General features: G+C 43.3%; 3 protein-coding genes and 1 non-coding gene across 6 annotated transcripts in view; 2 read left to right on the plus strand and 2 right to left on the minus strand.

The window, feature by feature from the left end:
- Nucleotides 1-57: 57 nt before the first annotated feature.
- On the plus strand, nt 58-5804 carry mtrf1 (mitochondrial translational release factor 1). 2 transcript variants are annotated; one of them, XM_089134571.1, is made up of 9 exons: nt 58-571; nt 1661-1749; nt 1824-1905; nt 2011-2118; nt 2382-2554; nt 3505-3627; nt 3931-4068; nt 4247-4345; nt 5591-5804. In XM_089134571.1, the coding sequence occupies exons 1-9, from the start codon at nt 256-258 to the stop codon at nt 5678-5680; spliced, it is 1218 nt and encodes a 405-aa protein (XP_088990697.1). In that variant the 5' UTR covers nt 58-255; the 3' UTR covers nt 5681-5804. The 2 variants fall into 2 exon arrangements, with proteins under 2 accessions (XP_088990697.1, XP_039510632.2); XM_039654698.2 differs by having other exon boundaries at nt 3505-3622; nt 3932-4068; nt 5591-5800.
- A 573-nt stretch (nt 5805-6377) lies between these two features.
- wbp4 (WW domain binding protein 4) lies at nt 6378-13959 on the minus strand. Its single transcript, XM_039654686.2, has 10 exons — nt 13826-13959; nt 13639-13711; nt 13496-13558; nt 12368-12494; nt 11612-11776; nt 10249-10319; nt 10092-10167; nt 9560-9801; nt 8858-9057; nt 6378-6937 (listed from the first exon to the last, which is right to left on the minus strand). Coding segments are annotated over exons 1-10 (1221 nt in total). The 5' UTR covers nt 13828-13959; the 3' UTR covers nt 6378-6735.
- Nucleotides 13960-14132: 173 nt separating this feature from the next.
- Nucleotides 14133-14204, plus strand: trnae-uuc (transfer RNA glutamic acid (anticodon UUC)). Its single transcript has one exon. It is a non-coding gene; the product is annotated as a tRNA-Glu (tRNA).
- A 547-nt stretch (nt 14205-14751) lies between these two features.
- The window catches only part of slain1b (SLAIN family member 1b), an 8479-nt gene continuing 2345 nt past the window's right edge, over nt 14752-20885 (minus strand). Inside the window, exons 3-8 of one of the 2 annotated variants that reach the window (XM_039654614.2) lie at nt 19694-19804; nt 19259-19390; nt 17937-18224; nt 17070-17222; nt 16596-16863; nt 14752-15427 (exon numbers count right to left, since the gene is read on the minus strand). In XM_039654614.2, the coding sequence (XP_039510548.2) occupies nt 15361-15427; nt 16596-16863; nt 17070-17222; nt 17937-18224; nt 19259-19390; nt 19694-19804 (1019 nt within the window). In that variant the 3' untranslated portion in view covers nt 14752-15360. The remainder of the gene's footprint in view (nt 15428-16595; nt 16864-17069; nt 17223-17936; nt 18225-19258; nt 19391-19693; nt 19805-20885) is intronic. The other variant, XM_039654616.2, reaches the window with a different exon arrangement.

The following is a 20885-nucleotide window of genomic DNA, read 5'->3' on the forward strand; positions in this document are numbered from 1 at the left end:
AATCACAAGAGCGTTCATTGTGTCTGACCAATCAGAGACAGCGCCGGCTAGGAAGCCACGCCCTCTAAATATCTCGGTTTATTCTTTTCTGTGGCCATGTGTGTGCTTGTGCTTTACTTTTACTTTCATAGAGATGTACAGTAAATGGTCAGTTATCATGACAAAATAAACCTTAAATAGCCATCTGGAGTGACTTATGAACTGTCATCCTCCATTAATATGTTTTTGCTGTAATGGTTAGCTTGTTGCTAATAAATGATCGGGCTGATGTCGGCGGCTCTGCTGCGGATCCTGAGGCGCGCTTCGCCTCGTCTTCAAACTGTGAGAAACTGCAGATCAAACAGCCACAAAACTGAGGATTTCCTGAAGAACGAGGCTGTTCAGAGACGCATTAAACGCGTGATGGACGAACAGAAGAGTATCACTGCTCGTTTAGAGAGAAAACAGATGACTGAGTCTGACAGGAGGGCTTTAAACCAAACACTAGTGGAAGCGTCGAGGGTCATTAACGCGTTTGAGAAAACTCAACTAGCGCTCAGAGAACTGGCAGAGATACAAACTCTCATTCACAGTGAGTGTTCTCCACATTCTCAGTGTTTTCGGTGTTCTCCATGTTCTCCGTGTTCTCCATGTTATCAGTGTTCTACATGTTCTCGGTGTTCTCCATGTTCTCAGTGTTGTCCATGTTCTCCGTGTCCTCCATGTTCTCTGTGTTCTCCACGTTCTTGGTGTTCTCCATGTGTTCTCCATGCTCTCCATGTTCTCGGTGTTCTCCATGTTCTTGGTGTTCTCCATGTGTTCTCCATGCTCTCCATGTTCTCGGTGTTCTCCATGTTCTTGGTGTTCTCCATGTGTTCTCCATGCTCTCCATGTTCTCGGTGTTCTCCATGTTCTTGGTGTTCTCCATGTGTTCTCCATGCTCTCCATGTTCTCCATGTGTTCTCCATGCTCTCCATGTTCTCCATGTGTTCTCCATGCTCTCCATGTTCTCCATGTTCTCGGTGTTCTCCATGTTCTCGGTGTTCTCGGTGTTCTCCATGTTCTCGGTGTTCTCCATGTTCTCGGTGTTCTCCATGTTCTCTGTGTTCTCCATGTTCTCGGTGTTCTCAGTGTTCTCCATGTTCTCGGTGTTCTCCATGTTCTCGGTGTTCTCCATGTTCTCAGTGTTCTCCATGTTCTCGGTGTTCTCCATGTTCTCAGTGTTCTCCATGTTCTCAGTGTTCTCCATGTTCTCGGTGTTCTCCATGTTCTCCATGCTCTCCATGTTCTCGGTGTTCTCAGTGTTCTCCATGTTCTCGGTGTTCTCCATGTTCTCGGTGTTCTCCATGTTCTCAGTGTTCTCCATGTTCTCGGTGTTCTCCATGTTCTCAGTGTTCTCCATGTTCTCAGTGTTCTCCATGTTCTCAGTGTTCTCCATGTTCTCAGTGTTCTCCATGTTCTCGGTGTTCTCCATGTTCTCCATGCTCTCCATGTTCTCGGTGTTCTCAGTGTTCTCCATGTTCTCGGTGTTCTCCATGTTCTCGGTGTTCTCCATGTTCTCAGTGTTCTCCATGTTCTCAGTGTTCTCCATGTTCTCAGTGTTCTCCATGTTCTCGGTGTTCTCCATGTTCTCGGTGTTCTCCATGTTCTCGGTGTTCTCCATGTTCTTCATGTGTTCCAGACACCAGTGCTGAAGAGCAGCAGATGCTTGAGCTCCTGCGAGAGGAACATGAGTCGCTGAGCAGAAGAATAAAGCAGCTCAACGCGAAGGTTTGGACTGTTGTTCTTTCACTCGTCCATCGGGAACGGTGTCCGGAGAGTCAGGTGTTGTTTTCCCGTTGCAGCTGATGGAGGCGCTGGTTCCCGCCGAGGAGCTGGACGACAGGAGTGTTGTGCTCGAGGTCGTATCGGGGCGGACCACCGGAGGTTAGATCACAGTCCCGTCAGACACCAGAGGCTCGCTGACGTGTGTGTGTGACGTGTGTGTGTGTGTGTGTGTGTGTGTGTGTGTGTGTGTGTGTGTGTGTGTAGGAGACGTCTGCCAGCAGTTCTCGCGAGAGATCTTCGACATGTACCAAGGCTTCGCCTGCTATAAACACTGGGACTTTGAGCTCTGCAATTACACTCCGGCAGATTACGGTACGCCTCACGCAGCGGCGCAGGGGTCCTCAGACCCATAAACCATACCATTATAGTGTAGTGAAGTACAGCAGTGAGTTCAGTAAAATAAATGATTAGTTATTACGAAATATTATGGAGACAATTTGATTTAAATACAAAAACAAATGAGTAAAAGCGTAATAAATATGGGGAAAAAATTAGTTATTTGTCTATTTAATAAAAATACATAAAGTATTAGTTTTTAATTTTAATGTGTGTGTGTTCGTGTGTGTGTGTGTCAGGAGGGCTTCATCACGCCGCCGCCAGGATCTCGGGGGCCTCTGTGTTTCGCTGGCTGAGGTTCGAGGGCGGGACTCATCGAGTGCAGAGGATTCCTGAAGTCGGTCTGTCGTCACGCATGCAGCGAATCCACACGGGCACCGTCACCGTTATAGTTCTGCCGCAGCCACGGGAGGTCAGTTGGGATACATTTTTAATCAATCATAACTATCCACAAGTTTCCTACGCCCCATGAGGCCTTGCGTCAAAAGTGGGCGCAACTTCCGGTTTGAAGTAAACAAAGTGCGATTTGACATGCTTGACACTCGTTCATTCAATAGTTGACAGTCATTCAAGTTATAGCGATCCAAACTAGCTAACGATGTGGGAACACAATCTCAACGAAATTAAAAAGGGTGAAATAACAGTACCTTTACCCTCAGCAGTAGTTGATTGGGAGTATTATAAATATAAACATTATTAATTATCAATACTCATCAAGGCATGTTGACAGACAGTTGTGCGAGCTGACAAACAATTAAAATAAAAAATACACACTTAGTCACTGAGCTTTGGAGTTTATTCAAAATTATAAATGAATGTGCTGCTTGAATACATTAACTGGCACATTTGGTATTCTGTCAACCTGAGTTTAGGTGTAACATCAGTAGCGAACAGCCAAACACATGCTGATAGAGTTTATAGAATATTAAGATTTTAAACAAATGTACACAGGAAGATTCGTCGTCTTTTGGGAGGTGATGGAAACTAACGTTACAGTCGTTGGCAGGATCACTCTGATTTCGTTTTCAGCTTATGTTCAAAACAATCACGTTTAAGCCACTGAATTAGTTTAGTCCGGTTATACATACAACCGCGAACAGCACATGTTGTCCCTGAGCTCCGTAACGACATCTCTCAGAAAGATTTGCGTCTTTAAATAGTAAAATAATTCTCCGAAAAACAGCTAGCCTCTTCGCTAACTAACACACAAAATACCATTGGAATGCTACTTCCGCCGCCTCACCAGAAGTTTCACCCACTTTTCTTTTTTTCAGGAGTGTAGTGCGCAGGGGAAACTCTCGATCGCTGTTCAGCTGAGTCGTGTTTGTGTGTAAGTTTGTTCTGATGTGTGTGTGACTACAGGTGGACGTCCACATCGCGGCTAAAGACCTGCGTATCGACACGTTCAGGTCTCGCGGCGCCGGCGGACAGAGCGTCAACACCACCGACAGCGCCGTACGCGCGGTTCACCTGCCCACAGGTGCGGATACGACACCACACAGGGTTATGACATTTAAAGGGACAGTTCACCCAAAAATAAAAATTAGCCCATGATTTACTCGACCTCAAGCCCTCCGAGGTGTACATGACATTCTTCTTTCAGATGAACACAATCAGAGTTATACGAAAACATGACCTGGCTCATATCTGCAGTATATCATGGGCTAATTTTCAATTTCGACTGACTGCATGACACTATTGCTGTTTACAGCTGAATTTGCGTCATTGATTCTGTTATTTTCCTGTTTCTGGCGGTGAATCTGGACTCAGTTTAGTCTTCTGTCCTCAGGAACGGTCGCCGAGTGCCAGCAGTTTCGCTCTCAGCTGAAGAACCGCGACACGGCGCTGCGTGTTCTCCGAGCGCGGCTGTACCAGTGCATCATGGGCCAGCAGAGAGAGCAAACACACAGCGCTCGCAGACAACAGGCCAGTTCACCAATCCAGTCACACACACACCTGATGATGTCAGCCGTTTGCTTCTCCAGTAAATGTGTCTTGACTGAAGAATGTTTTGATCTTTGAAAACGAGACCCGGAGGAACTACATCACTGTTTGATATTAACATTTATAATGACTTTTAATAACATGTGTTTGTGCGTCTCAGGTGGGCTCTCGATGTCAGTCGGACAGAATACGCACTTATAACTTCAGTCAAGATCGAGTGACGGACCACAGGATTGGTCATGTGACGCGTGACATCAAGGTACTGTTCTGAATGCTGGTGATCCGTAAGGGGGAATGAACATCCAGCTGGTTGATATCTCAGAATAAACCCTGACGGGGGATCAGGGACTCGATTGACCAATCAGAATCAAGTATTCCACAGAGCAGTGTGATTATAACCCACTGTATCATATCTAAAAAGAGCTCTAAATATTGAACATGATCTGATAAACCCGTCGATCTCTCGAGTCTTTATGACCTGAAATCTGCTCTGAGTTTTATCAAGTGAACATGAGAATAACTTTAATATTGTTAGTAATATTTCAGCTGGACTGAAGCAGGTTTACTTGATTATCCATCATTTATTCTAAAAATCCCAAGTGTCAAATATGATCATCAGAAATTTGAGGAAGGTTTATTTGTTCATCTCTCGATCATTATTGCATTGCATTATATGTTTTAAAATGAAAGAGCTTTGATCATAAACTAAGCATCACTGTTTTCTCCAGAGCGGCTACATAAACATATATATATATATATATGAAGAGTTCAGATGCAAAAGCCTCTAAGTGCCATTTAAGTGCCAAGAATCATTTTTATCAAGCTTGTATATTTAAGTTCAGTGATTTCACTTAAATGGCAATGATAATTACCTATTAATTGTTATTTAAGTGAAATTACTGAACTCAAATATACAAGTTTGATAAAAATCATCATTAAAGAAGAAAATTTCAAATGGCATTTAGAGGCTTTTGCATCTGAACTCTTCATATAGACTAAATTAATAATCTTTTTATAACAGAAATTAACCATCAGTGTTATCTCTGTAAAGCTGCTAGACTCTGTTGTAAAAAGCGCTATAGAAATAAAGGCGACTCGACTTTAAGTATCATCTCACTAAGACATATTATTGGCAGATATTGATATGCATTTTATGTCAGTATCTGCTATAGAGTTATGAAGATCTCATTTATTTACAAGCATCAGAATTACATGTAAATATCGGCGTCTGCAGCAAACAGCATATTTTAATAACATTAAACCATGTTTTCCTCTATATTCTCACTATATCAGACTATATGAGCCTGATGGATCGAATATGATACTCAACATAAAACACTTTTTTTTTTTTTACATTTCATGTAAAGGTTAAATAACTGTTCTATTTGATTTTTTTTTTTTTTTTTACTATCATTTTATATACCAGGTTTTACAAGGTTAAGTGTCTCAGCAGTAAAAGTGTCCACCTTGTCCCAGATCGGTTCCGGTGTGTGTTTGTGTGCAGGCGTTCCTGCGGGGCGGACCGGATCTGGAGGACCTGATCCGAATCCTTCAGGAGAAACACGACCTGCTCAAACTCGCCGACATCAGCTGAGATCCACACACACTTCCTCCACGTGTACAAATGAAGAGATCAGATGCAAAAGCCTCTAAGTGCCATTTGAAATTTTCTTCTAGAATGGTCATTTTTATCAAGCTCGTATATTTAAGTTCAGTAATTTCACTTAAATGACAATCTTCATTCTAGAAGAAAATTTCAAATGTCACTTAGAGGCTTTTGCATCTGAACTCTTCATATTTCCTGTCATTAAACTAAATTCTATACATGTACAAGCAGCTTTATTTCTCGACTCAATAATACAGACTGGCAGATCACTGCAGTCTTTATGTCTCATGTTATTGAGCTGGGGGATTTTATGGCATAATATGTTTGTTGAGTATGTCCCACATTATGTGAGTATAAGTTATACATAAGGTTTAAGTTTTCATTTTGTGGTGTTCATCATGAAAAGGTGGTTGAGTGTTTCTGATGTGGGTGGAGGACGACGATCAGCTCGATATCAGACGCTCACAGACTCCTAATGACACGATATCAACAAAACACACTTGTATCAAACCCCATTTATTTCTTCTAGATCTGCTGTACAGGAGAAACAAACTTAGTTGCATTATTTTCCTGTCATCTCTGTAAAGCTGCTTTATAAACGTAACTTGACTTGATCAAGAGTTCTCAGTGCACGAGGATCAATCAATAGAACACCTAAACACAGGAAAGGAACTGGAATTATGTCATTTTAATGTAAAAAGTTTTAATGTCATTTGATGTGAAGGTCGTGAGCAATGAAAGTCTCGGTTCATCTGTAAGACATTAAGTGATAATAATTAAACTATGGCTTTAATTCTTCAAACCAACAATTACAAATATTCTAAAACACTCGTACAACAGTATGAAAGCTCGTTTCTGCCATGGAATATAAAAAAAACAATTGCTAGCTTCCATACACCAGAGATATTATCACTTAAACATAAAAGCAAAACTGATTCCTGGAAATATTCACAAAATAAGTATTGAAAGGCAGTTAAAACGTCGCCTGCCAACAATTTATAAAATACAAAACATCGTGAAGCGGTGTAGACTCTGCTGAGAAGCTACTCGTCCTCGCCCCTCTGCCGGAGGATCCGGGATTTGCCGTTCTCGGTCTTCCTCTTCTTGAAAGTGGTTCCGGCGCCGGCTTCGGACCCCAGAGACGTGATGGTGCGCTCCTTAAACCGGGGCCGGGGCTCCGGGGGGGCGACGGACGGAGTCGGGGCGAAACTCTCCACCTGCGGGAGCTGCAGATCCACCTTCTCACTGCAGAACACACACACGTTTTGAGTGAAAAAGCTATCGTGTTAGTGGCCCCTAAGTTAATAACTAATGATATTTGCAACAAATCCTAACACATTTATACTGTTAACTGATCTGAATCAGATGCTCAACTGAACCGACCAATTGAACCGTCTCAGACGTTACGCCGGAAGTGATCTCTCGCGCGTCTACTTCACGCATTGTTTACACGGAGATTTCGGGAGTTTTACCTTTCACTAAACATATTTAGATATATCGAAATAGTCTTCCATTGCGATTTCCCGTATATCTAAATATGTTTAGTGAAAGTTAAAACTTCAGAAATCTCCGTGCAAACAATGCGCGAAGTAGACGCGCGAGAGATCACTTCCGGCGTAACGTCTGGAGACGGTTCAGTTGGACATCTGATCTGATACAGATTAGTTCGACGGCTGTTAAGAGGTAAAAACTATATAAATACTGTTCGTTTTCTCACACAAACCGCTCTTTTTGTGTCTTAGGCCACCAATGTGTACTTACATTTACGAATCATTACATCATGTTTAATTTTGACTTCTCTGTGCTGCTCTTTGAGGTGGACCAACCAAAAAATGCATTAAATGACTGACAGACAACACCAGTTTGACCGAAAAATGTATACCGTGGAAACAAAGACACCTACATCTTGGATGCCCTTGAGGTAAGCTAAAACATATCAAAAATTAATTTCAAAGTGAACTATCCCTTTAATCACACTAAATGATTGGAGAATCCTGCATATGTCACATGGGGCCTGTAGTTCAAAGGTAAGCTGATCGGATTTGGGTTATCGGATTGGATCAAATCTTGAAAATGGGTTGTTCAAAAGGGAAAGAAGGAATCTGAAATCAGATTAGATCAGGGAATCCTATCCTAGTTTTAATTTGGATCAAACCTTCAGTTTGTGTTGTTCAAAACTTGTCAGTGGGATTTGGATAACTTGATCCAAAAAATAGGATTATCTTCTACCTGTTCTTTACATAGCCGGTAGCCCACATTGTGATATGTTGTCCCATTTAGAGCACTGGTTTGGTAATTTGGTAATCTTGAAAACTGTGTATCTGGATCAGGGTGATCCAGTCCAATGTTGCTTTGAAAAACCGGCATAAAAGTAAGACGTTATGGGATTTCCAAATCCGGATCATTTTGATCCAGATTAAATGTTTTGAACAACTGGCCCCAGAAGATCCAGTTATGACAGCCTGATTAAAGATTACAAGGATCAAAACTTTTTTAAAAATACAAAACATGTGCACAAATAACTTGGTCGCAATAAAGATTAATAACGCATTTAGAAAATAGATTCTAAATGCATGTTATAGATTTAAAAAATAGTGGATTTGCATGTCACGCCAACTGTAAATGTATTAATATTTAGGCATAATCAGAGGAATCTAGTGAGTCTCCTGATTTTAGGCCAAAACTGGTCTGAAGTTATAAGCAAAAACAGCAATTTTTTGGTCAGAATACACTGAAGTGTTGCGGAGATACAGGATCATATCCATTTTGACGTGCTCTTCGAATTCATTCACAGGTTATCTCGAGAATAACTTCGAATCGACTTGAATTCCATTTTTTTTTGTTGCCAAAAAGTTTGAAAAGGTCTTTTTTTGGGGGGGAAATTCAAAATGGCAAACATTTTTTAAATGGCTTCAATGGGCCAATGGAGACTAACGGATAACCGATGCTTACACTCTTAACTAAACCCTAACAAATTAAACTAAAATTAACATTATAAAACATTGAAACTAAAAATATAAAAATAAATGCTTACTCAAAATATTAATAAACCTAAAAAAAAAACGTTAACGAATTTCTTTTTTAAGTGTAATTCACCTCACAAACACAGTGTTGTTTTGACTAGCATCTGATGAATATGCCATAAGAACACATTATTATTCTTACTATGGGTCCACCACCGGCGTGATCCGTTCCCAGGATCCGTATGGATTGATCTTCCTGGCTCTCTTCACAGGGATCACGGTCTCCTTCTGCGCCACAGGAGCGCTCGTCTCTTCCTCCGTCTGCTCAGCGTTCCCTCCGTCGGCTGGGGTTTTCTCTCCTCCGTCGTCTGGTGACGTCTGGATCGGCTCCTCTTTTCTCTTCTGTGTGGAGAACAGACACACTGAGGTCGTACAGGAGTGTGTTTCCCGGTCTAATTCTCATTTTTCTCAGTTATTTTGCTTTATTTCCAGATTCAATCATGACTCGTTCTTGCGCACTAGAGCTCGTTCACACACACACACACACACACACACACGCTCTTCAATAACGACGCTTTCAATCACTCGACACACTAAAGACGTAATACATAATGTGAGATTGCACTGAATGTCAGATTGCTTATTCTGCTCATGATCAGGATTTATTGAGTCACATGTCATGCAAACGGGAAACTGCTTCTAACCGCAGCTCGAGATCTGTCGCTCACACACACTCCTCTGCCATGCTGTCGCTCACACACACTCCTCTGCGAATGTTCGTTGGCTCGATGGTTTGAGGAAACACGACTCGTTGAAGTGCGGATAACGACAGAACCTGCCACTATAGTTGCTAACGATGCTTTGGGGAAACGCACCGCTGAGTGTGTGTGTGTCAGCGTCTCACCCTGAAACTGATCTTCACCCCGCTGGTGTCTTTGGTCTGCTCTGGCTCTGGCTCTGGTTCTGGCTCTGGTTCTGGTTCTGGTGTGTCTTTGGGAGGGTCAGACGAGTCTTCTTCTGCAGTCGGAGGCTCGGGATGAACGGGAGAAGAGTTTTCAGCCGTCATCATCGCGTCACGAGGAGATTCAACGCCAGGAGGAGAAATGTCTTCCGAAGTAAAGCCGTCCGGTTTTTCCCAGCGGGATTCTGTCAGGATGAGAAATCAAACAGGTTTTTCTGAACAGCCTGACAGATGATATAACGGTCTGATGTTATAAAGTTACTATCCAGATAAAGTTAGTTTTGATTGATTCACTTCCGTTGTAAAGATCATCAGTGATTAGCTTAGGGGTCGCTAACAGAACACCGCTAACAGAACACAGGAACTATAGTGTGCTCCGGCCGTTAGAACTGGAATGATTTAGATGAGGTCTCGTCTGTAGAGGTGAAGGGCAGAAGGCCTTGTGTTTAGATGTGTTTGTGAAGCGGTTTCTTACCGCCGGTCTGTGTGTTGTAGTAGTACATATAGCCATCGGGACTCACGGCCTCCATCCACGCAGCGGCTGACGGATCCTGCGACATGTACACGTGATGTTAGATCTGTAACACACAACCTCAGGCTCACACACACTCAGACGGACGAGTTTAGCTCACCGGCATGTGTCCCACGCCTGATGATGACGAGCTCTCGTCCAGGAACCCGTCCGGTCTCTCCCACTGCGACTCTGAGAACACAGACACACAGCGACTCGAGAACACGGCGACTCGGAGAACACGGCGAATCGGAGAACACGGCGACTCGAGAACACGGACACACGGCGAATCGGAGAACACTGCGACTCTGAGAACACAGACACACAGCGACTCGAGAACACGGCGAATCGGAGAACACTGCGACTCTGAGAACACAGACACACAGCGACTCGAGAACACGGCGAATCGGAGAACACGAGAACACGGCGACTCAACAACACGGACACACGGCGAATCGGAGAACACGAGAACACGGCGACTCAACAACACGGACACACGGCGAATCGGAGAACACGAGAACACGGCGAATCGGAGAACACGAGAACACGGCGAATCAGAGAACACGAGAACACGGCGACTCGGAGAACACGGACACACGGCAACTCTGAGAACACGGTGACTCGAGAACACGGACACACGGCGACTCGGAGAACACGGCGAATCGGAGAACACGGCGACTCGAGAACACGGACACACGGCGAATCGGAGAACACTGCGACTCTGAGAACACGGCGAATCGGAGAACACGGCGACTCAACAACACGGACACACGGCGAATCGGAGAACACGAGAACACGGCGACTCAACAACACGGACACACGGCGAATCGGAGAACACGAGAACACGGCGAATCAGAGAACACGAGAACACGGCGACTCGGAGAACACGGACACACGGCAACTCGGAGAACACAGTGACTCGAGAACACGGACACACGGCGACTCGGAGAACACGAGAACACGGACACGCGGCGAATCGGAGAACACGGCGAATCGGAGAACACGGCGACTCGGAGAACAAGAGAACATGCCAAATCAGAGAACACAGACACGCGGCGAATTGGAGAACATGAGAACATGGACACACGGCAACTCAAGAACACGGACACACAGCGACTCGAGAACACGGACACATGGCGAATCAGAGAACACGAGAACACAGCGACTCTGAGAACACGCCGAATCGGAGAACACAGACATGCTGCGAATTGGAGAACACGAGAACATGGACACATGGCAACTCGAGAACACAGCGACTCGAGAACACGGCGACTCTTAGAACTCGAGAACACGGCGAATCGGAGAACACAAGAACACGGAGAAATCCTAGAACATGAGAGCGCGGACACACAGCCAATCGGAGAACACGGACACACGGCGACTTGGAGAACATGAGAACAATGGTGACTCGAGAACATGGACACGCGGCGACTTGGAGAACACGGACACGCGTGTGCATGTGGAGCTTGTGTGTGGCGTCTCACCTCCTGTGGTGGTGTTGTAGTAATACACCTGGCCGTCGCCCGTGGTTCCTCCCACCCACACATCGGGCCGGCTGCGGCTGCTGGCTCCTGATGGCACTTTTGCGGCACGTTTTTTGGGTTTTTTCTCAGTTTTAGCAGGAGGTTCTGGTGGAGGCAAACTCACACCTGCACAGAGACACGAGAACATCAGCTCGATCACATCCGTGACGGTAAACATTACAAGCGACACGCATTGTGTAATCAGATTACTATTTTAATTTAAAGAGTTAAGTAACGCTTTACTTTTTATGTAGTTTTAGTAATGTACATTACTTTTTAGTTTAATCAATTTGCTTAAACGTTTTAAAATCACTGAAGTAAAATTCTCTCTCTTCTTCATAAGTCACTCATGCATGTGCAGGAACAGACAAAAAATACTTAAGTAACAAAACATATTACTTTTAATAAAAAGAGTTGTATAATAGGTAATGTTAGATCTTTTAAATGGTATACATCGCTCTAGGGCTCAGGAAATATATGTGCTCAGAATATAATAATATTTTAAATGTGTTTTAAAAGAAAACAATGTAAGCGAATTATATTGTTGTCGAATGCATTACTGCATTAAACACCTGCAAAGACTAAAAGACAGCGAGTAACGTATTACTTTAAGTGACGTATTACTTTACATGAAAAGTCAACACAAATAGTTACGTTTTAGAGAGTAACACAATATTATAAGACATTATTACTCATAAAAGTGACCGTAAACGAGACCTGACGACTGAGCCGTGAGTCTCTTCAGATCCTCCTCATACGCCTTCAGAGCCGCTTCTTCCATCGCCGCGAACTCCTTCGACATCTTCTGCTCCTGCTTGGCCTTCGCAACGCTTTTCTTCTTAATCTGTCAGGGACATTAACGGGATCACATGAGCGCTGAGGGCCAATCAGAGCCTCACACACTCTTATCATCACACACATTCAGCTCTGACAGCAGCAGCCAACTTTCTGTTTACCAGCTCATTTCACAGCACTTTTTACAGGACAGAGGACCTCACAGTAATAAACAGAAGCAATGATGCAAACTTCATCAGATATGAGACACCTTCAAGTCAAGAAAAGACCAACTTCCAACTTTAAACGTAATGTATAACGTAAAAAAGTAATGTGACGTGTGTTCGGGATGCTTTACTCAGAATACTGTGCAATATTCACCATGTGTCACATGATCACATTCCGCGTGAGTCGAATCGAATCTTTATCCCAGAAATAAAGTTATTCTGCCTATTAAATAAAATTTAGCAAGACTATCCCATGTCTTAAAAATGCCAAAGTGCAGTGCCCTCACACACACACTAAAGCCACAGGTTTGCAAAAACCGTTCAGAGCAGTCAGTATTCAAGGCTAAGCATATCCCATCATGCATTAGGATCAGGAAATCACAAGCCCTGAAATGACTAGATGTTGACAACACATTCCAATGATAAGTTAAATTAATTACATATTTCATATAAGTTGGTAGAAAAATGTAGTAATGCACATTTCCCTGGTGCACAGATGAGTAGGCTTTGCATTTCCAACTTATTTTTAATCACAGAATTTTAAATTGTGTCTTCGGTTACATCGGGACTACTGAACAGACATTAGAAGTTTATTTTGAAATGGAAAGTATTGGCAATCAAAATAAAGTTTTTGCAACACTACTGTGTCCCATCGGGTAATCAAACGTTTTACACACTTGCAGTCTTCCTGCCTACTTGAACACTTGTGCCAAATACATGAAATACATCATGCAAGTATACAAGTGCTCAAGTGCAAAGAGGACAGGCCCAATGATCGCACACTGAGTGCATACTGAGTTCAGGAGGCAGTATGCAGTACTCTAGTGTTGTTATTGTTTCTTACCTCTGTGATTTTGGCCGCGACATTCTCCTTGTGATTCTTTCCTCTCTCGTGAAACTCGACGCTCTGCGTGGAAACACAGAAACACGTTCAGATCGAGTGTGGAAGAGAAGGGTTAGGGTTAGGGTTATGACTGATTCACTCACGGGCTTGTTATCTGCGATCCAGCACTTGCAGTACTGACAGAACTTCTTCGGCTGGGATTTCCAGTAATCAGCCCTGCATTACAAACACAAACACACACAGAGAGATACTTCACTGCATTAGCGGATCGTTTACACTTCGAGGCTCGAGCTCGTGGAATGTCTGTGAAAAATCCACGTGATTACTTACATTATGAAGGATGGAAATCAAATTTCTTCCCTTAAATGTTCATAAATGTTGTAACTTACTCATTCTACATGCTCACTGATGAGTGCCAATTGCTGTCACTTAAAGATGACGTCACTGACCGCGCGACAAACCGTGATGAAGGATTGGAAATGTACAATTAAACAAGACTGAGAAATATGATGCTGAATGATTACTTCATAATCATAAACTACATTCAACCATAAATTGATGCCTCATTGTACACGAACACACTTGTGAGTGGCTGTGTGAGTATAAGACAGCGTCCGGCGCGTGTATCAACAGCGCCTCCCATATGGTCTAGCGGTTAGGATTCCTGGTTTTCACCCAGGCGGCCCGGGTTCGACTCCCGGTATGGGAAGACATACTTTTTCCAGATTTGCCAACATAATTAAAGTTTTTGAAATTCATCACTAATCATTTCTAGTTAGTCATAGTATTAGATGCATTGACGAACTACAGAAACAAGCAAGATATGTAAAAACTCTATAAATGCTGTTGAATTCAGAAAATGTGTTTACTTTATGTATCATAATTTCAATTTAGTATGTCATCATTTAAATTTTTTATTTCATAATTATGACACACAGTCATCATTTTAATTTCAACTTTTTAAGTCATAATTTAAAGACAGAATTAAATACAGAGTTACAATTTTAGTCAATTACGACTGTCATAAAGCGTTTTTAAGTCATAATTTGGTTGACTGATCACTTGATTTACAAAAATGTTTTTTCTTATGTAGTATTAATGGACATATTTCACTCAAATATGGAGAAAAAGAGTAAATCTTCTGAGAGCATGAGGTGATCTTCAATAATAGATTGTAAAAAGGCTCAGATCCAGAGCGAGACTCAATAAATGTCTCATCAGCATTAGAGACACGTTCATCATCACTCGTGTAATCAGTGCCCAGAACACACACATCTCATTACAAAACAAACACAAGTTTATTTGGACTTTAAACACAGACACACTCTTTAAAATCTCAGTCATAAAGAATTATTTAAGAAAACGGTGCCACATATACAGAAACAATGTGCAAACATGGAGCTTTTAAATATATATTTTACACAATAAAATCAGAAAACAAGAGAAGAAAATAAATACAGTGCATAGAAATTCATCCTAAAAATTATCAATGACAAAATAATCACTAACAGTGAAAGTGCAACACAAGAACAATTATAACCAAAACAATAATTTAAGTCAAATATGCTTTTAAACGGTGCAATAACTGGATCATTGAGTGCATGTCGTCTGTTATCAAGTTAAAAAAGAATATTAATCGTATAAACACAGTGACAATAAAGTGTTCGACCTGTAAAGAGTTAAAAAGTGTGGAAATTTGGTTAAAACCATTTGAAATCACAAAAATATTACAAACTGGTTGTTGAGTTCCAGTGGTTGTTTGAGAAAGAAACGCAGCAGGAACAGCTTTAGCAGCAGGTTTCGATGATCAGCGTGTGTGTGTGTGTGTGAGGACTTCCTGACCAGCAGGAAGTGACCTCATGACCTTAGTAACACCCGTCCCGCCAGCTCCCGTCCCGCAGCGTCGACAGGCTCCTCGGCGGCGTCAGCAAACTGGCCGAGAACAGAGAACATCAGAAATTAGCATAATGCCAGCCTGTGGTGTTGATTGGCTGAGCAGCGTCTCTTAGCCCCGCCCTCAAACACTAGTGTATCTGAGACTGGGAGAGTTCGGCTCGTGTTGTTCGTGTCGAGGAGACGCTTTTCTCTGAGACTGAGACGGTGAAACCCACGCCATCGTCACTGTACGCATCACTAATGAGCGTTTGCTTTCTGACCAATCACAGCACGGCGGGGTTAGAGAGACTGAATCTTCGATGGAAGCGTTTCAGACAAAATCAAATTAGTTAATGCACTGTGAACTATCATGAACAAGCTGGATTTGACTTACAAACATTACTGTAATATGTATTTCTCATTGGTAGTTCATGTTAGTTAATACATAAACTAATGTTTATAAATGAGACCTTGATGTAAAGTGTTACCAATGAATGCGTGCATTAGCTAACGTTAACTGTGAAGTGTTCCCATTAAAGGATGAGGAAAAGGCTGGTTTTGGCTCAGCGGGTCTCAATTCTTCAGGATCGCAACCTGAATTTTTCATAACTTACTAATTTTAGGTTTTAATCCGAATCAGTTTGGAGTTTTAAGCAGCTTAGAGGATTTGAAGAAGCTGAAGATGAAGCTGATGTGTGTGTGTGTGTGTGTTTCAGGGGTCTCGTGGATAGTTCACTCAAAAGAGAGTTTTAGTGTCAGGACTACATTAAACTGCTATATATGAAATGTTGAATTTGCACTGGGGGAATATTTGTGTAAAAAGTGGCCTACAATATTTTTCATACATCTAATTCAGTGTTTTCAGCTTCAGAATCATGAATATTGTTATTCTGGAGTCTCTATTGCCTGTGCTTTGGGTTCCAGCATCAAGTCCAACACTATTCACACACACACACACACACACACACACACACACACACACACTGTCAAATCAAATTTAGCCGTTTAATCAACAGTACATTTTTTGTTAACCTTTTACCATATGTCTTGGAGTATCGTGATATTATTGCATCGTGATGTGTATCGAATCATGACATGAGGGTCTCGTTACACCCCTTAGTGTGTGTGTGTGTGTGTGTGTGTGTGTGTGTGTGTGTGTGTGTGTGTGTGTGTGTGTGTGTGAGAGTGTGTGTGAGAGTGTGTGTGAGAGTGTGTGTGTGTTTACCTGCGCACTGGAGCCGTGAGTTTGCCGCGCGAGCCACTCGCTATGAAGGACATGGGCCGCGGTAAACCACTGCGCGCCGGGATCTGGGAGACGGACACTTTCCCACCGGACACACACTGGGACACACACTGGGACACACACTGGGACACACACTGGGACACACACTGGGAACTGGCCGACGGACCCTTGATGGTGGGACTGACGTAAGCGGTGGCTTTAAGGGTCTGACAGGACGAGAAGTTCCCGACACTCTGAACACGAGCTGGAACTGCACACACACACACACACACACACACACACATCCTTAAGAAAAGAAAATATGTTTCCCAATAGCCGTCATTTCTCCTCTAGGTTAACTATAGACCCGATGTAGTCCGGCTATGAGTAACACACTTCTAGCCAAAAGAGTTTGCTTGATGTATGATATTCCATCATGTGTGTGTGTGTGTGTGTGTGTGTGTGTGTGTGACGTACTGCAGGTCTGAAGCCACGTCAGTGTCCTGGACGAGTCGAAGCTCTGGCTGATCCGCAGGGACGGGGACGCGGGAACGGACGCCATCGGGACACTCAGCAGGTTCGGCATACTCCTCCTCAGCTTATCTAAGGAAACATCACTTCCTGTTAGCTCTGCCAATCACACACACACACACACACACACACACACACACAACATGAACATGTTCTACATCAGATTAAAGCCCAATTACATTTGATGTGCTTTAAGAGGATTGAGACGCAGCAGAAAGTGTGTGTTTGATTTAAGATGCTTAAAGACTGAACATCAGTGAGAGTTTTACCCATCAGCCCGTTCAACTACAGCCGGCAGGAACGTTCTCTCAAAGATATGAACAAATAGAATTCATAATGCATTATATCGGAATTATCTTTACATGATTTAGTGTTTCTGAGAGAGACTTTTCTGCTCACCAAGGCCGTGTTTATTTGATCAAAAATACAGTAAAATGGTGAAATATTATTGTAATGTAAATCATCTGTGAATATACAGTAAAGTGTAATTTATTCCTGTGATTTTCAGCATCATTACTCCAGTCTTCAGTGTCACATGACCCTTCAGAAATCACTCTAATATGAGGATCTGATGATCAACACACATTTTGTGGAAACTGAGATACATTGTATATTCAGGATTCTGTGATGACAGAACGTTCAAAAGAACCGCATTTATTTAAAAATAGAATATTTTGTAATATTATAAATGTCACTTTTGATCAATTGAATGTTGGCAGAAGCTCCGGATTACAGCAGATTTTAATTTGCATACGGGCGTCTCTGATGCATCATTTCCTCTCAGAATCTGACCTGATTAATCATCATAATCACCTGCGCTGCTCCTGAGTCCGTGCGTCTGCGCAGGTGTGTGTGTGTGTGTCTGCGCTGCGCTGGAGAGCCTCCAGTCCCTGATGCTGCCGAAGGTGTGTGAGTGCGGCAGGGCTCCGGCGCGGCTCAGGCGCGGCTGCGCGGGCGGCATCTCGCCGTACTCTTCATCCTCATCCTCCTCTTCCTCGTCCAGCTGCGAGTCGCTGCGCTGGAAGGAGAAGCTGATGCTGTGGCGCTTCATAGAGGAAGAAGAGGAAGAGGAAGAGGTGGTGGCGAAGTCCTGACGGAGACCTGGAGGAACGAACGCTCAACGTCATCTTTAAACAGTTATAAGAAAAATAAGAAAACAGTTAATAAGAAGATATATCTTGCACATTTCTCCAAGACTCTCATCACTGTAATGCAGTCTTGAACATCAAGTGTTAATCTCATGTATATGATGAGCCATACGTCTCCAATTGATTGATCACAATCTAATTTTCTAAATGTAATTTGAATCCTTTGTATTTCGTTGTGGGGTCAAACACATAACCGTGTTATTAAGTGTGACGTGTAATCAAACGAAACGGATATCCGTCTGTAATCGCGCCGTGTTGTTACAGTTTAAAATGTGATATGGAGACAGTAAACCCGTCCTGGTTCAGGCGGACCGTACGATATCCTCACGTGTGGATCAGTGATAAACCTCCTTCTAAAACATCTTGGCACAAACTCAAACTGGAGTCCTTCACTTGCCTTCCTCATTCTACAAAAGGACGTTTCTGAAATATTTGGACTCCTTATCTTCGCTTCGTTAACTCTACCGCCGCATCTATATCGCTGTAGATTAGCCATTTTTATTAGTGAGTTAGTTGTGCTGAGGTTTGTTCTTGACTGTTAAGTTTAAGTTTGTTCCAAAGGAAAAAAAAAATTATTCTCATGTTTATTTTGTTGTAAAGCGTGAGAAGTGTTAATATTAATGTTTTACGTGTTTTTACCTGATCTGTTTTGGGTTTTCATAGTGTGATTTTACTGCATGTTTTTCGGAGTAAAATGTTGTGTGAATCAGGCGAATGAAATATGAACAAACCTCCAGAAGTGGAGATCGGACTAAGACTCAGAGATTGAAATCTACAGACAGTCAGACACAAATTCACCAAGTGCAATAAAATAATGTTTATTCTGGATGTTTTTTCCCACTGATCTCAAAACAGCGCCTCGTCTTAAACTACAGTGATGAATAATATTTACATATGCATAATCAGTAATCATACTTGTGATATTAGTGGAATGAACAGGTGTGTGTTGTGATCTGTGAGTGTGTGGAGCGGTGTAAGTTCACTCACTCTCCTCCTGAAGTCTCGCCATCACCTGGACATCCGTCAGATCCTGCAGCTTAAAGCCCTCGTCCCGCTCACACACACTCACTGACCTGTCCACTGACGGCTGAGAGAACACACTGCGCCGACCGCTGCGGCCTGTGAGGAGCAGCACACACACACACACACACACACACACACATCAGTATTTTGTTCTATCTAGTGTCGTATATATGAGAGAAACGCTTCTGGAACAAGAACACATGTGGGCGGGGCTTGATTGTGTCCATGAGGAATTAATTGGATGGTTGTGGTTTGTTATTGGTGTATCTCATGTGAGTGACAGGTTATAGCCCCGCCCTCATCACCAGAGAAGGGAAGTGGATGATGAGTGAGTGTGTGTGTGTGTGTGTGTGTGTGTGAGTGAGTGAGTGTGTGTGTGTGTGTGTGTGTGTGTGTTACCTGCTCTCTCACAGGTGCTGCTGGGAAGAGGAGCACAGGGTTTACAGTGGAGAGGAGAGACACGAGCACGAGGAAAAACAGGAGAGGAGAAGCTTGACCTCCGTCTACTGACTGAAGAGACACAGAGATGAACAACATCCCTGACTGCTCTGTGTGTGTGTGTGTGTGTGTGTGTGTGATGTAAGAGGCCATTGAGTGTCAGCCAGAGAGACGGGTGACGACAGATCATTCAGCACACGAGAGCCTTGAGTCTGTCAACATGCTGATCAACACATGAAAGCAAACGGACAATATTACGAGTTCATATATATATATATATATGGCAGCGCATGAGTTCAGGCATGCTTCTGTATCTGTGTGTCTGAACATACGGGTTCAGTAATTACATGCTGTAGGGCACTTGGCATGAAGGGCTGATTCCTTTCATGTAGACACAGTTGCTATGGTTACCGTTCGTCTAACGCGGGCCGGATATAGCAGCGAGTCAAACGCCGGCCAGCAGCACTAGAGTCGGGCCGGGAACAGGTCGGTGTTTGTGTTTATTTAGCCGAGTAACAAGCTTACGTCTACATCTTGAACGCACTACAACCTTCCCAGAGTCTGAGCTGTCCGTCACACACGCTCATTTACATATTCATGAGTGGCTCCGCCCCCCTCGGACTGACTTTACTTGCTGTACATGAAACTTTGAGATGTTGATAATCTTCTCATTGGAGTTTGTGAGTGTGTGATGTGAGAGTGTAGCGTGTGCATATTCACATCTAGAATAAAACACAGTGCTGACACAGTAATCTGTGTGTGTTTGTATACGGGCCACATTAAGACATGAGCTCAACGTGTGTTTACACTAATCCTACTGGACAACAGTATGTCATCATCATCACTGGCCTGACTGACCCCCGCTGACTCCCGCTGACTTGACTTGACTGACCTCCACTGACTTGACTTGACTGACCCCCCGCTGACTCCCGCTGACTTGACTGACCCCTGCTGACTCCCGCTGACTTGACTGACCCCCGCTGACTCCCGCTGACTTGACTTGACTCCTACTGACTTGACTTGACTGACCCCCGCTGACTCCCGCTGACTTGACTGACTCCCGCTGACTCCCGCTGACTTGACTTGACTCCTACTGACTTGACTTGACTGACCCCCGCTGACTCCCGCTGACTTGACTGACCCGCGCTGACTC

Source organism: Pimephales promelas, chromosome 8, assembly GCF_988280905.1.
Source record: "Pimephales promelas chromosome 8, fPimPro1.hap1.1, whole genome shotgun sequence".
In the NCBI taxonomy this organism is placed as follows: Eukaryota; Metazoa; Chordata; class Actinopteri; order Cypriniformes; family Leuciscidae; genus Pimephales; species Pimephales promelas.